At 46.8% G+C, this 16,766-nt stretch overlaps 1 protein-coding gene across 3 annotated transcripts in view; it reads right to left on the bottom strand.

The window, feature by feature from the left end:
* The window catches only part of tle2b (TLE family member 2, transcriptional corepressor b), a 57,565-nt gene extending 54,248 nt beyond the window's left edge, over positions 1-3,317 (bottom strand). For all 3 annotated transcript variants that reach the window (XM_053882597.1, XM_053882783.1, XM_053882687.1), the window contains exon 1: positions 2,798-3,317. In XM_053882597.1, the coding sequence (XP_053738572.1) occupies positions 2,798-2,821 (24 nt within the window). In that variant the 5' untranslated portion in view covers positions 2,822-3,317. The remainder of the gene's footprint in view (positions 1-2,797) is intronic.
* Positions 3,318-16,766: the final 13,449 nt, after the last annotated feature.

Here is a 16,766-nt window from a genome sequence, read left to right as displayed (position 1 = left end):
CAGAACCGCACATCAGAAGCCAGGCTGTCTGGTGTTGGGTGTCATTCTCAGCTTGTGTGTGTGTATATATAAATATATATAATATAAAATCATATATATTTATATAAAATATATATATATATGTAATTACTATTGTGTTTCCAACCACTCTTTAAAAACATATTTGTTGAGCATGTGAGGATGAACACACAGGCCAACACCCCATGCCATTTTATAGAACTACAAATGAGACTAACAAAACAAAAGCAACAGTGACTCTGGCTGTACGGACAGTGAGAGGAAACCGGAGTACCAACAAACCTTGGAATAACATTCAAACTCCACAAAGAAAGGACCAAGAAGAGAGGTTGTCTCCAGTTGACATAAAACACTTATGTCTATCAGCACAAACCCCCAAATGAAATACAGAAGGTAAAAACTTTTCAAAGGTAAAATTAAAGTTGTATTTAACTCTAATTTAATTTATACAGATTATTGGTGTCAAGACTCGCCAGTGATTTGTACGTACTGTAGCAGCACAGCACAAATCTAGTTTTTGGCTGAGGTGAGAGTGGGATGTCCTTGTGTCCCACACACACACACACAGCACACCCTTTCTCTGAACATGAGAAAACACATTAGCTGAGTTTGTTGGGACAGTTTAACATGCTGAAACCAGTCTTCAGTGAGAATTATGAGGCAAGAACCAGTAAACACATCACTCTAGTAACAGCACCACAGCTCAGCTTCCTCAGCAAATCAGCACGAAGATCGGAAACAAGGTGAGAAAGACAGTATCTTCCTTACAGGCGCCAGGAGGAGGCAGCGAAGTACTGACTGCAAAAGCCAATGCCTCACAATTTACTGCAACATCTCATAGCAGTTTTGTTTCAGTTTTCATTTACTTTTGATTTAAAAAAAAGAGCCATAAACGAACTCAGAATTATCAAGCACCTTAAGACCATGAGGGAAAAGCATAACTCAACTTTTCAGAGCCATTTGCTCTAAGGGTGAGTTTCCCAGCTCACACCAGGGGATAAGATCTTCTCCTCTTTGAACAGCTTATGGCTGTAATGTTATGCATATCTGCTGTATGAAGCAGAAGTGCTAACAAGCCAAGACTGTGTAAGTGAAAGAGGAGGGGTACCAAGTTATAAAAGCCTAATGTTGGAGCGGCGGCACACAAAAGGAAATCAGTCGTCCAGATGTTCCCAGGGAGGAGGTGGGACCCGGAGGATGATTGTAAGTGACCTGGTTATGAAAAAACCATGTGCGTAAAGGAAGTATGAGTGTGTGCCATAACCACAAACATACCACACACCGTTGCACTCCAAAGCCTCTCCGCAGATCACATTTCACAGCACTAGAAAAAAGGTTTCCCGGGCAGGGGGCTCGGAAGAATAAGAGACAAATGGCAAAGTGGATGGGGACCCAAAATCAGAGAGGGAACTAACAGCTTATTTTGGCGCTTCAAAGTATTCACTTTTCCAACTTTTGTTCCGGGATTTATCTGCAGTAAAGCGATGGTCTCTATGTACGTGATTGATTTCCATCGACTCTGAAACCGACTCGACACAGACTGCTGCATGTGTCAAGCTCAAACCCTGAGCCACCGTGTAAACCGATGACATGCGTTTGACTCCTGTGAAAAAAATTCAAAGCATAAACATCTCATACGAGTCGACTGAGACACGAAATAACGACCTCCCACCAGGGGAGGGCAGTGTGCTCACTTCAAAGACCATGATCTAATATTATGCAGAACTATGTAAACTGTGAAATGAAAAGGGTTTTTGTGCTGTAGCTCCCAAAACCCCTCAAGTCATTTCACTTGAGCCTTTGAAATTTCGCCCGGTGTCCTTGATCACATGGTGGTGAGGTCACATAAGGTTGCTCAATGTGGACCCTGCATTTTTGTTTCCAAATACAGTTCAGCTGGCAACTCTCGGACACCCCGGAACAAATAGTCCCACCCAAATATCCTCATGCCCACTTCTACCAGAGCACACATACTGAGCAGTGATGATCGGACCAACTTTTTTCAGCAATATCATTCTGTTTAAACACATTTTCAGGTTCTAAAAGTCGCAATTGCATTAGTTTGGGTGTTATGTCACTGTGTGTTCCCTCCTTGAAATAATCTGACTGGCTCAGATGAAAGAAGTGAGGTGGGCAGAGCCTCCGCGTTGTGGGCCCAGGTAATAGCAACGAAGGGGGCGTGGTCACTTCGAGGAGCCAAGTAAACACAGGCGCCGTGGAAAAAAACCCCAACACATCAAACATGCACAAACTATTTTAAGTTGTAAAGAATAGAACACAAATGAGAAACCACTCCTGTTTCTTGATATATGTATTTTTATCAAACTATGGATGAATTTTAAATGCTGACCCCTGAATTTAAAGCTGCATTTATGCAACGTACAGGTGGAAACCTGAACTGCACTTCGATTTTCATTCAATGTGCTGCGATCCTTTGCTGCCAGCGAGTGGCAGCTGACCCATTTCAAGCAGACAGCCAATGCAGATGATGCCGAACGGTGTAAGCCCGAGTCACAGACGCTCGCGGAGAAATGGAGCCGTTCGCCTTTGACCCCTGCAGGCGTCCGCGTAAAGACGTTAGGGAAAGACAAGTCACACACACGGATGGGATGTAATGGCTCTACACGGCCGTCACATGTGAGGCACCTCGCCGCTACAGACAGAGGAAGGGAAGGGTGTGTTTGTGTCACATCGTGTTACGGCAGCGGTGGCATGAGACCCAAACACACGCTCAACACAAACACCAGTCATTTCGAAAGTGGAATGGAGAGCTTCTCACCGGATGCCTGCCCTGCGGGAACATGGTCCCGGGAGAGGAGTCCGTCTGATGGCCAGGTCAGTCAGGGCTGGCCCCCCACACCTCTGCCACGCACTGCCCGGTTCAGTCGTCCAACTCTTCTAGATCAAAGGGTTTCCACGCAAGCGCCCAGCGTCCACTTCACCGCTCGATGCGCGCAACAACGACATGATGAACAGACTTGTCCCCGCGACTGACAGATTCTCCTCTTTCATCCGGTGCACGGCCAGTCAAGGTCCAATCAGGGGCCGGAGCGGGTCATCCAGGCAAAGCATCCCGACACCGTCATGAAGAAGAGTCCTCTCCTGTAACCTCTCTGTCACACGCGCTTACTGGACTAGTGCTGCAGGACAGAGGGACGACGAGGAGGGGTGGGAGGAGAGAGGGAGAGCTTTGTTTTTAATCTAAATGTGGAAGAAGCAGGAAAGAACAGCAGGTCAGTGGAGGATCCAGCGAGCTTTCCAGCAGCAGCGCTGCCCTGGACTGTAATATATTGTGCCTGTTGGCTTCCACACAAACAGGACAGGCGGATAAAGCTGCTCTTAAGGTGGAACCCGGCAGATAGAGACAGCAGATACACAGCGGCGTCTCCCGTCAGTTGTGGTCATGACAGACAGAGCGATCAGTCATGCGCAAAGACCAAAACAGATACGAGCACATCTTCACTCACACACACACACACGAGACCAGCCAAAAAAAAATGTCTGCCGTCCATTTAGTGAAGCTCCTGAAACCAGATGTGAAACGCCAAGCGGCATGGCCTCAGGAAGTGGCCAGAGATGCAGATGTTTGACGACGCACCGTCCTATCCAACCACAAACCAGGTCAGCTTCTTCATGAAATGTGTGTCGGCAGAAGCCCACAGGACGCGTCCCACCACAAAATGTGAGACGCAAGAGTTGCCAGTCACTTAAATTGGGACTCAACGTCAAACCCCATAACACCCAGTGCACTCAACTGTCTCTGAAATGGTTTCTTTACATTACCAACCAAGGTGATTCCCCTGGTGTCGCCAAGATGTGGACGGTGGCTTTCCTCTAGTTGGCTCTGCCTGGCAGCCATCACTCACTCCCGTGGTACAGTGTGACATCACAAGGAGCTCAGTGAGGATTTTATCTGAAAGAGAATAACATTTCAGATTATTCAATATGTGACAATACATTTGAGATGTTGAGTCTGACAATGCAAATCATCTGTGACAGATCTGCAGTGATAACGTCTTGGTTTTGGCTGTTTCTCCCATTATATACTGCAACAGTTGAAGGCCTTAAATATAAATGATAAAACCAGAATTGTTGTGAGTGGCCATCAAACCATAAGACAGAAGGACAGGAGACGTGCAGTATATATATATATATATATATATATATATATATATATATATATATATATATATATATATATATATATCCAGGCCTACCAACTTATCCAGGAATATTTGCTGAAGATTATTTGCTCCAGGACATAGTAAAGATGATAAACAATTCAGACCAATGTTAAGATAAAAAGTCCTTGAAAACAGTTGTGGTAGAAAACAAACACCCGACTCTCACTGACACAGGTTCTTCTGAATTCAAAAGGAAGAACCCTGCAGCAGGGGACACAACCCAAATGGTTTCTGGGCTATAAAGGCCGCCACAGCAGCCTCTACTTACCATGGCAGATGTCATGAGAATCAATAAGCCGGGTATCTAGGGGATTACGGCGGCAACACCCCGCAAATATCCTGCTGTCTGTCTCCTTTTAGCTGCTGGCACACAGGCGCAGGCTATTTGCGGGGCCTGGGACCAAACAGGTCCCGGTATTTAAAGCAGTGCTATGTACAGCACAAGGACCTGCCCCTGCCGCCTCCTGGCACTGTGTGTAATGACTTTATCCAGGGCAGCTTCGTCTTTGAACTCGATCAAACACACATTAATCCTCACACTGTTGCGTCCCACAAGGTCAGCGCTGGCATCCGCCGAGGCTTTCCAGCTCGACTGGGACTGGACTTGATAACAAGCGCTAGGCAGCCTCAATCAAGGTCGGGTGTTCTATTACCGCTGCTTTTCATGACTCTAAATTTCAAAAAGCTTGGTGTCACACTCTTTCAAAAGCTTGAAATATGAACTTGGATGTCTAATGCCGCCTGCCAACAACGGTAGCTGATAACTAACATCAAGGCTCATTTCCGCGCAAATGAAGGGGCCATATCCCGACCACGCCAAACAAGTACCTGCAGGAAAACGTCTGAAAACCGCATCACGGAGACAAGTGAAATCTTATTTTCTCACCAGCTGCTACTTTCATATCGAAGATTCTCTCCTTCGTTCGCCGCATCTGTTCTCATGTACCCAAGTGGATAATGAGGGGCCACCTGTCTCCCGATTATTGCCAAAAGAGTTTTTGATCTCTCACAACCGCCGTAGCGCTCCCTCCAGATGATGGAGACCATCAAGTGTTTTGGACATTTTTATGAGTCATATCCATAATGGCACAGTGAAGAGCCTCCCTATCCTCCCACTGAAGGAGCGTCTTGGTCGATATGAAAGATTCCACTGGTCACTGAACGTGAACCAGCAGACATGTCTGCACATCCCCCTTTTCTTTTTCCCTTCAATGAGATTCATTCATGTAGGCGGCACTCATATCAGGGCTGAGAAAGGCTCTGCTGCCCACCAAGTGATGAATCACTAACAGAACACTTTGGCTCGGCTAATACAAACAACATTTCCTGAAGGTCGTCCTCTGACCCACATCGTAACTCTTTATCCAACCTGTACTGTGAGTTACTCTTCGGATTCCCCGAACTTTAATCTCTCCGTTGGCTTGGTGCCGCCCACTGCCATCTAAAATACTCATATTCATATTGACACACTCTATCTTCAGTGCAATCCAAAGTTAGATATTTATTGACTGAATTTCATGAGGAACATCTAAAATAATAATAAATAAATAAAACAGCAGTCCTTCTAACCATTTTCCACTGGCTGCATCTGTATCAATCTGACCTCCCTGATTCTCTGGGAGCGAGGAAAGATGAACAGAAACGTAAAAGTCTCTTGACAGTGTATAACACGAGAAGGTGCTGCCTGAATGATAGTCGGCCGTCTCATCCACGCGACACGCTGTCAGTCAACAACACCATCTCCACTCCCATGCAGCCCATTCCACTAAACAGCATTATCCGATGGTCTGAACGGGATTAGGTGAGTCATTATTCTCCTGGCTGTTGGCTGCGGCTCTGAGCAAGGCAGGTGGGCAGACAACAGATCTGGTTACACCAGTTTATCAGGCGACCGCTACGACACGGCTGACTGGACATCCTCAAACATATAGGGCATTAAACACGGCGCCGTGCTTGTTTAGCGGCCTGGTCCTCTTTGTTCAGAGGTGTCCCCACAGACAACTTAAAATGACCATGAGTGGTGTCGCTCTGAGGTCAGAGGTCAGCATCTGAACTGACAGAGAATCAGCAACCAACAGCAGAATGCTTTGAAAAAGTATTTTCGGTCGCTTTTCAAAACATTCTCGTGGATATAAAGTTGAGAAATTTTCGTTGACTTCCGGTCAGACTGGGCCCGGTTTTGGCGCAGTCGGCGGCTGAGCATTGAACCTGTTGTCAAGTTCCATGTCTTAATTTAGAGCTTTCAAAGCGCTCGAGTTCAGTTCCACCTTAAATGCGCTCTCTCGTCCGTGAGCGCTCCCGGCGCTCTTATTGGACGAGCCGACCTCATTCCGACCCAATCGTGACGAGAGGAGCCCACGTGGGGGCTCCAGCTCGCATGGGCTTTTGACCAATCAGAGCGGGGCTCGGCTGCTGAATGGGTGTTGGTGAGGGGGGGGGAGAGAAGGTGGGGGTGTCGGGGTTGTGGGCATTGAAGCTCCAATTATTACGCACGCACGCGGCGCGCGCGCACACGCCGGTCACGCCACATAAATGCTCAGTAAAGTCTGCTGTTAATTTCCAAACCCCTCTCCGCTGTCGCGAGCGCGACTCTCCCTTCTTCTCAGCGCATGGATCCCACCGAAGAAACAGCCACATGACCAGACTCACGCGGACCGCCGAACACGCGACGCAGTTCAGGACTCTGCTGCTGCAGCCACAGACATGGCGGGATCATCCAATGACATCTAGTGGTGCGACGACAGATTACACCCGCTTCAGTGGTTTAGCTTGCGCGAGTCACGTGACGCGGATGGCGGCGCGAATTTTTAGACCGAAAAAGGCCGGAGAGAGAGAGAGCGTTGGGTGAGTCACGTGACATGGAGCCCGCGCCTCAGGTGTGCCAAGAAAGATCTCAGCAGCGTGGGTAGGAGGGAGGTGTGGGGCCAGGGCTGGTGAGGAAGACCAGCTGTGGCCTGAAGCCACATCTGAGTGTGGTTCACGCCAGAGAAGATGACAAGTCCAGTCACAGCGAAGCACCTGAGAAGGAGCCTTCATCTGCAGCAGCCCCCGGCTGTGGTAGAAGCTCTTGTGCTGGGATCCATCCAATAATCTACACAGGTATCAATGGTGGCACTAATGTGTGGTCAAAGTCCCCTGTGAAAAGCACTTGCTTCCAGCTTCCATCTTCTCCTCCTCCATCACCATGAAGAGGAGTGGAGGAGGTCTGCTACCTTCCACTCCTCTTCCTCTTTACATTCTGATGTCGGACATAAATATAAAGCGTGTGTGTGTGTGTGTGTGTGTGTGTGTGTGTGTGTGCCTCATGCTCAGAACAGAAAACACAAGATGAAACTCACTTGGATTATCTCTGCTGTACCTGAATAAATAGCAAGAACAAACACAAACAAAAGCCTGCGACGACACACACAGGATGAATAGTCCTGTGGTGTGTGTGTATACCTGCGGTGAGTGTGTCCACCCCTTAGCGCCGGCAAACACATGTGATCTCCTGACCTTCAAGTGCAAACATTTGTGTGTGTTCACTTGTGTGAGTGTTTTCTTTGCGAGTGCGAGGCTGGTGTGTGTTGCACGTGTGCGGTGCCCAAACTGTCTTCATGACACTTTCCTGTGCATGTGAGTGGTGTGGCGCGTCATTTAGAGACATATTTCCGAGGAAGTGGATTCAAAGTGTGGCGTTAATGTTTGGCCTATTTATTGAGACACATACGCTTGTTTTAACAGCACCGCAGGAATGTGGCAGTGAGTCAGAGCCTTGCTGCAGACGTGTGGAGGGAAGCATCCCGGACACGACGACTGAGTGGAGGACAGGGAGGAATTGTCGACGGCAGTGTGAGCACATGAACTGGGGCTGGGTGTGACTGAACATTAAAGGTGAAGGCACTGACTTTCCATGCATCCATACGTTGCTCATCTGAGGTCAGGTCACGGGGGCAGCAGAAGCTTGTGCTCGTAGGTGAGAATAGGAACACACACTGTTTCTTCACCAGCACTGAGGATGCTGCCCCAACTAGCATCTCCATCTTTGCCTTCACTCCTCAACAGAAGCCAAGCTTTTCAGGACAAATAGAGAGGAAATGATAAATAAATAATGTTCTCATTTGCATAATCCATGTCAAGCAATAACGTCTCTGACGTATCGGACGACAGGAGATTAAGAAACCATCCGACTTGTTAGCGCACAGGTGCTTGTCTTGGTATTAATGAAGTGTCATGTGTGGAGATCAGAGCAGGAAATGAGGGCTTAACACGAGTGGAGCCAACCTCCATCACTCACGGTCTCATGGCCACCACTGGATGAAGAGAAGCAGAGAGAGAGATAGATGTTGAGAGTGTAACTGTCACCTCCATCAGTCCAGTCAGGCTGGTGGTTGTTGTTCTGCAGACGAGTCTTATTGTGGTGTGTTTTATTTACCGCCCTGCGCACACAGACCGCAGCACTGGTGGCGTTTACCACGGTTCCCACGCGCCTGCATGTGAGTGACGTCGCTTGAATAGACGAGTTATGACCGAACACAAGCAAAATGTAGGTGTTAATGTTGATCATCGGACCACACAATGGTGCTTTAGCTGGGCCTCATTCCTGGGTGGAATATTGGAGGACCTTTCCTGGAGAAGTCTGGGCCTCCATCATTCAGTCGCAACCCCTGTGACCCAAACCCACCCCAGTAACTGGGTGGGTGGAAGAGAGCCGACAGCGATACTGTCCTACTGCCCGCAGCCATGACACCAGACCACCATATTTGGAGTCTTTATGGCTACACAAAGAGGAGGAGGAGACAGATAGTGGCGCCCCCTAAACCAAAATTAAGTGAGTGGAGTCAAGGCTAACTGGACTGGAGGAGAGACAACACTCTCTTACAGTCGCCATGCTGGAGATACTCTTTGTAAACAGCCCCATAGACTGTGAATGGAGTGTGATGGAAAAATGGGGAAAAAAAAATCAAAGTCTCGTCGAAACAAGTTGGGAGTGCCAGGATATAGAGGATTTAATGGACATGAAAATGCGCAACACTTGGAAAAGTTGAGCTTTATTGGGGTTGCAGACCCGCACGAGTTGGCTCCGTCGTCGTGGGTGATGTATCCTGATATTATAGTTTTTTTTCGCCTGGTCCGTACACCACCGAGGACCTGAAATGTTACTGGAGTTTGGAGGCTTATAACCAGACTGTTATACCGAGTCATCGAGAACATTTGCACCTTATATGAGAATGGGTCGTTTTTAAATATTTTGATGTTTCATTTTGAGTGTGTGTGCTATTTTAGTCTATGTACACAAGTATTTTGTGTGTGTGAGTATGTGTGTGAGATAGCTTTTTCAGGGAATGTTCTGAAAACTCTTCCACAACAGTATAATGCAAATTAATAGTCATTTAGGCTACACTTTTCTTTTTTTAATGAGCAAACTACTGTATTAGGATGTTATCCACAGTTCAGCTTCACTAACCACAAGCGCCTCCTTTCTTCCGACAACTTCTGGCATTGTTCACCTTGATTTGTAATAACTATTGGAAGTCAATAAAATTCCAAATGTTTTTCACAATTGGAACGATTTGCACAGCCCAACACTCGACAGTAATTCACCATATTTTCCAGGAAATACTGCAGACCGCTTTCAGGAGCCTTCTGTGTCGTGCAGTGAGTATCTCCATCATGGCGGCTCCGGGTTTGATGACACGCCGTGAAAACCTACATGAAATATATCTATATGAGGACAGAGCTGAACATTGTAGTGCCGCTTCTAATCCATCAGAAGGGGACAAACCGGCTCCTGATTTCCTTCCAAAACAAACGGTGACTGCTCCTGCTGGGAGGCTCCTTAAACTATGAGGATTATTATACTCCAGAGGTGATGCACCAGTGGACTGTGATGGCCTCACTGTGAGGGAAAGGTGTGCAGCTCTTCTTACTGTTTCCTGCACCCCACTGTGCCGCCCAAACTGACAGCACCAGTTCCCACCCATCAAGGAAGTAAATTCAAGGTCTTGTTCCGGTAAAAGCATTGTTTGTTTTTGTCCTCAGGGAAACATCTGAATGTGTATCCACAGCTGAAGCCATCATGGAGCGAGTGCTGACCGCCGCCAGCATCACCAGAATGCCACAGCTCCCTCTTCTGGTGGAGAAAATCTAGAGTTTGGTTTTAAATCCAAGCCCTTCAACTTTGGCCCATTAAAATCATGTTGTGTGTTAACATCAGTCCCCTTGTATCTGGCTGCAGCAGCATCTCAGCTGTGAGAATCCTGGCGCTGGTATCCTGCTCCAGATGGGTTCCTGAGACACGGCTAGGCTGGGAACAGATGCGTGTGTGTGTGTGTGTGTTGGCCCTGCCGGTGCTGAAATATTCATGATTCCATGTTGGGAGATTCCTTGGAGATATCTGGATGTTCCACCTGCCCGACTCATGTCCACGCTCTCCACCCTGGGAGAGTCAACACATGATCATGTTTGAAAAAGCTGAAGAGGCTGTGGACAGTAACTGTGGCCGCGGTAGAACAGCGGTGATGCCAGTGACGGTGACGCCTTCCACAGTCAATGGTACATATTATACATAATGATGCTCTCCTTCAGTGAGGAATCTTCAGGAGGTCTTGGACAGCAGTAAAGTGAAGTGTTGTGGTCTTGTGGTGGATCAGCTCGGTGGGATGTGGAGAAGCTTGTGGTGGATCCCCCATCACCATCAGAAGGCAGATCAGTGATCCAACACCTTCACACTCCTGTCACAGGACCGAGCACTGTTGGAATAGATGGTGTGACAGCATTGTTGAAGGAGGATTGTGTCCTCGACCATCTTCATGTGGGATCTTCTGGACTCCTTCATTTCTCAGGGTCAGCAGGGAGAGATGTTTGCTGGAATGATAGGAATGATCACTTCAGTGATCTTCACCACTGACCAAAGTCTTACTGATGGAGAAGAGCACAAAGACATCAGGAGCGTGTGCCACAGCGTGTGACTGGTGAAGCAGGAGGAGTCAGGCTGAACCACAGCAGTCGCTCACACGGCCCACTGTCTGACCACATGGCCAGTGCACGCAGCCGCCTGCCACTTCCTGTGAGCGGGGAGGGAGAGAAAACATATGCAGCTGTTGGAGGTGCTCACTCGTATTAGCTGTGGAAAAACTTGCACTGAAGCATGGCTGACGTGTGACAGGTCGAGGGTCACGACTGGGCCGCGTCTCTCGCCGGCGGAGCGCCGTGGTTTCTGCAAATCACTTGCAACTGTACCATCATCACTGCAGCGCCTCAATCCAGCAGGTTCAGCTCAGCACCGCAGGCTGACTGGGAGCGACGTACACTACTCTGATGCACGTAGATTGCTGCCTTTTATGCCATATGATCCTCACTTATGCCCTTGGGTGAGTTTTGCAGTGACCGTCCAAACTTCATTGCGTGACACCATTAAATCCAGTGGTCACAGATCAGCAGTATTCAAACGTGTGTCTCCCATTGGCTGAAAACAAACCCAAGGCTCCAGGTCCCCGGTCCAATCTCTGCCTTCTTTAGCAGCAACTATGCCTTTACCACTCATGTTCTGTAGCATCAGACATTATACAGTATGATGGCTGGAGAAGTCCGGGGTGAGTGAGTGGATTGACCTGAAACTTTCTCCTGTGTATCTGCCATTATTATTAGGCAGATTCCAAACTGACTCAAGAAAGTGCATTAGTTTCATTTGTCGATTTGAGATGTTATGCTAGACATGTCCTCAGAAACATGCAGGCAAAAACAGTTGTTACTTTTTCATTCAAATGCGTTTGTTTGGATTATAATCGTTTGCATGAGCAGTAATGCTTTTACACCAGGGTTGGACTGTACAACAAGTGAGGGAAGAAGCCTCACGATGATGATACGATCTATTATCAAGAATATTTTGGTTTTCATGGGTTTTCTTGCTCCATATTTGATGTTCACACCTAAATAGAAACAGTCTCTTTGTACTTTACTTTCTACATTCATTTATTTTCTAAATTTAATATGACTATTTTTCATTGTCCTGTCTACTGTACTTCCTTTTTTTTAAAAATACTAATTAAAATTGTCGTCAAAATTGTTGATTTATAAAATTAAATGCGTCAATATTTAACTTAACTATGTCATTTTTATTTATCAACTATTGCTGGCGAGTCAGACACAGCAGAATAGACACACACTTGTCTACAAGTGAATGGAAATCAAAGCACCGTCTGACATTTGCGATCATCAATTGAAATGAGGAGCACGTGCAGCTCTGAAGACACGCCATCGTCCTGCAGAACAAATGTTAAGCTGAGAGGAGCTTTAACAAAAATAGAGTCTAAATTAAGCAGGATTTGTTCGGAGGATGGTGTTTAACCTGGAATCTGATACAGACGGTTGAGTGACTGTTGCAGTGCATTATGGGAGCCCATCCCTACTGGGCCGCCCTCAGGGAGACATAGGTCCTCTGTACTTATGGGGAGGAAGCAGACTGTGGGTGAATGTAGAGGAGGAGGGATTTGCTCCTGCTGGGACTTGAAGGAGTCAGAGTCAGTCAGGCGCAGCCCTTGTTGGCTCCCTCTCCTGTGTTCCTACATCCTGGCACGTCCGTGCAGGTGAGAGCAGACCTCTAAAGAGCTCTCGCCGCCTCTTCCTGACCCCTTCTGAAAAATCAAGCCCCGTTGCCATGGATACGCCGTCGTCTTGCCTGAACTCGGCGGGTCTGCATGACAAGAGAGCAAAGCTGCAAATTTGTTTGTATTTATGTCTTCAAAGGAAAACATAAAAGGCTGGCGGGGCAGGAAAAAGAACTGTGTCTGAATCAAGATTCGCCATTATCTAGTGCAGAGATCTTCCTCTGGGATGTTGATTCAGGACCAACATTGTTGGATGATGGTGAGTGAAGAACAGAAATATTGAACAACATCTCACTAAAATGGACGTAGCTCCCGGGACTCTCACACGCATCACAGGAGTAGACCAACTCTTCCCACACTGATGACAGGAACACAAATCCTTCCTTCTCTTTACAACTGTGGGCACATGCTTGCCTGCAGTTGTGACGCCGCAATAGTCTTACCATGTTGAGGTCCCACTGCTGCAGCAGCCTGTGCCAAGCTTCATGTTCAGGGGACTCGAAACAATCACAAAACTTGGGTGTCCTGATGACAGGGACGAGACACAGTGTGAAAGTAAAGAAGCGTAGTGCGAAGCTTAGAAAGTAGCGAGAGGGAAGACAAAAGGATAAAATGCTCAAGTTGATGGGGAGTTTAGAGGTCGAGCAGAGAAGAGAGTTGAGTGAAGGGGCAGAAGATTAGAGGGAATTGGAGAGAAAGATCAGAGGGTGGAACAGGGGAGGGGAAAAATGAAGGTCAGTGAAGGAGAGACGGCGAGGAAAGGAAGGATGAGAGGGAGAAAGTGAGAGAGAGAGACATGGTCTGTATGTGAGTACATTAAAGTTTGAAGAGTTTCATCTCTGCCTCCTGCTGCAGGAGACACCCAGCTGCTGACACACAAACACACAAGTGTGTATATTGGGGACTGACACAGGGCAAAGTCTTTGAAAGTAAAGCAGGGCACGTTTTCCCATGATGCATTAGTCGACGTGTGTCGGGCCAGACTGTGTCAACACTGCGGCTGAGGAGAAGACTCACACCCACACACACACACGGGCGTCTCTCTCTCTCTCTCTCTCCTCCCGTTCTTGTGCGAGTGTTTTGACAGGATGCGAAGCATCACTTTGGAGGAGGAGAAGATGGATGGAGGAGCCCTGGATGAGTAGAAGCCAGTGTGAAGAGTGGAGACTGGTGTGACTGAGTGAGGGAGTCAGTGTGTGTGAGGGAGGGGGTGATGGATGAGAGAGATGGATGGAAGGATGAAGGGTGTGGGATTGGCAGTCTGCTTTCAAAGGGATGGATTCCTGCGTGGCAGGGGAGGGCGGCGGAGGGGGGCGGCGGAGGGGGGTGGCGGAGGACGAAAGAGATGGAGTTCGTAATCAGGCGATAAAGGAGGGAAGGAGGGAGGAGTGGAGCCTCTGAATGAGTCAATCATGGTTCATCAAGAAGCTTCACGCATGCACGCCTTCTTCTGCCACCTCATCTTCACACGACACGCCCACTGACCAGCCAATACATTACGACCACCTGCAGAGAGACAATGTGGGCAGCGTCATACTGTGCCAATAACTTCAGTCCTCAATAATTCGATTCAGAAAAGGAAATATCTCAGTATGGAACTAGTTGAGGTTCTGGTCGGCTCCCTTCTCAACCTGGACTTACTCAGGTGCCAGCGGACTCTTAATGCTGGAAGCTCTTTTTTTTTCTTTGTCCAAAACCTGAATTACACAACGAAAAAAAATAGCAGCTCAATTATTTTTCCTCTCCATCTATAACTTTATTAAAATGACAAAACATTTGCCATACTATTGTAACCTGCCGATGTGTGCGCTCTTCTTAAAAAAAAACAAAAAAAACATATAATGCATAAGTATTCCAAGAACATCTTCACAGACTAGACCTCAGTTGTATCTAGCAGAATCATCAGGTCCCAGAATCATCCATGGAAATCAATCCACAGACCTGGAGTGGTGGTGGGGAGAAGATGCCCCACTTTAGAACTCTATCTGACCTTTTGTTGGGCTTTGACGGACCACTTTGAGGGTCGGCAGTGACTTCGGCAGAGGACGGGAAAACAAAGTGAATTACAAGGGGCAACCAGGTTGTTGTACACACTTAACAGGAGTGAAGTTCCTTACGTACACAAGCAACCCACCAGGTGACAAAGGTCTGTTACAGAGACCTGACAGTGTTTGTGACACAAACATATTGCTGAGTTGTGTCCAAATGAGGCCTACAGAGGTCACAACCCAGGGGTCTGACACATATATGATCTAATGTGACCTATGTTTAATGGCACACATCCCTGAATGAACAAACCCTCATAAAGCTGAAGAAGTCATGACACAGGCGTCAAGAATAACATTTAGCAACATAAAGCCACACCTCCTCCTTGTGGATCAGCGCTGAACTACAATACAGTGACGCTGTATTGTAGTTCAATACAGCGTCACAGTTCAATACTTCTGATCTGACATTTGTGTATGAAACGGCTCTTCTTTTATTGAATTATCTGAGCCTCGTTTGCAGCAATATTTTGCATGGATGCAAGCCACGTGAATCAGTGGAGAAGATGGCCACATTTCACTTTTCTCAGTCCACCTATGTCAAATTTTCAATAGGTGGACTTTTCTTGTAGCAGTGAACCTCGAACACAAGCATGTTCGCGTAAACATGTTCGATATCTCTCAGTTATTCAGCATCACTGAGGTTTTTACAGTTTGAATGGGAAAATAGATATTTCCAATTTCATAACATGGACACAAATGAATCACGTGAGAAAATTAAACTTTGACCTGTCCCACATATTTACAATAACAAACCTCACCCTGGACCAATTTTATAACATGGACTGAAATGAATCCCCTGAGAATCATCCCAGACCTCCAATATTCAGTTCAATTGATAGCACTGACGTCCCTGGGATTTTAGCAGGACTGCATAGGACTGAGCAGCCTGGTGGTCTTCCCCACTCTCAATGACAGTCACAGCCAGTTTTGAGTGAGACTCGTGCAACTAATGTGAATCAGCACTCCCAAAATGGCCTCCTAACTAAATTAAGATTATTTTCAAAATCATTTTGTAACGTAGTAAACATTCAACATATCACACTGCGTGCACGTCATGTATCATTAAGATGCTAATTTTCTGTCTTCAGGAACAAATTAAATGTTTTCATTAGGGAGCTGTTGTTTTCAGAAGTCCACAAACTCTGGAGATATGAGGCTTTAAACCAGGGGCCACAATGTTTAATGACTATTGTGAGGGCCCGTCTAGCCCAAAGCAAAAGAGGCAAATGAAAAAATGTGAAGTGGGGGTTATGTGTATTCTCTTGTTGTGTCATCTTTCATTTAAAACATTCCATTTATAGATTCTCTGTGTTTCATATATTTCAAAATCTATTTTCTATTCTGATGTATTTTAAGGGTCAAGAAATGCTACTAAAAGAGTCAACTGAAAGACAAATATAAAACAAGGAGGTTTTTGCAGTCAAAGGGCCACATTTGGTCCCCGGGCTGAACTTTCCCCGGGTCTGCTCTAAACCAAACACAATTACAGGACTCACTACTGTCCATCTGTTCCGCCCTGTCTGCACTCTCCTCTTCACCTAAATGTTACGCTCCGTTTGTGGGCGCCTCTGACTTGACCGCTCAGTACTGTAAATAATGAATATTTGTGAAGAGAGTTGCAATCGTCTGAATTTTCAATCAATCCATTACGGTTCTCGTGGACAGGGTCGCTCGTGTACAGGCCGTGGTCTCAGGATTGTATGACACTTCTGAGTGTCCATGGAGAAGTTCCCACAGCTCAGGGTCTTGAAAAATTGGACCAGAATAATGGAGGAACAGCAGGATAAGAGCACCTTAGGTTGAACTCAAGGAAAAAGCAGGATGTGCCCCCTGCTAAAGAGGGACAACAGCTCTGTGAAAAGAAAGGATATTCTCAGTACCATTGAAAAGAACCACTCCAACACAACAACAACAGAAGCAGGACGTCA

The sequence above is a fragment of the Synchiropus splendidus genome, chromosome 1 (assembly GCF_027744825.2).
Source record: "Synchiropus splendidus isolate RoL2022-P1 chromosome 1, RoL_Sspl_1.0, whole genome shotgun sequence".
NCBI lineage: Eukaryota > Metazoa > Chordata > Actinopteri > Syngnathiformes > Callionymidae > Synchiropus > Synchiropus splendidus.
Note: the sequence above shows the minus strand (reverse complement) of the source record. Positions and strands in the feature narration are given on the sequence as shown.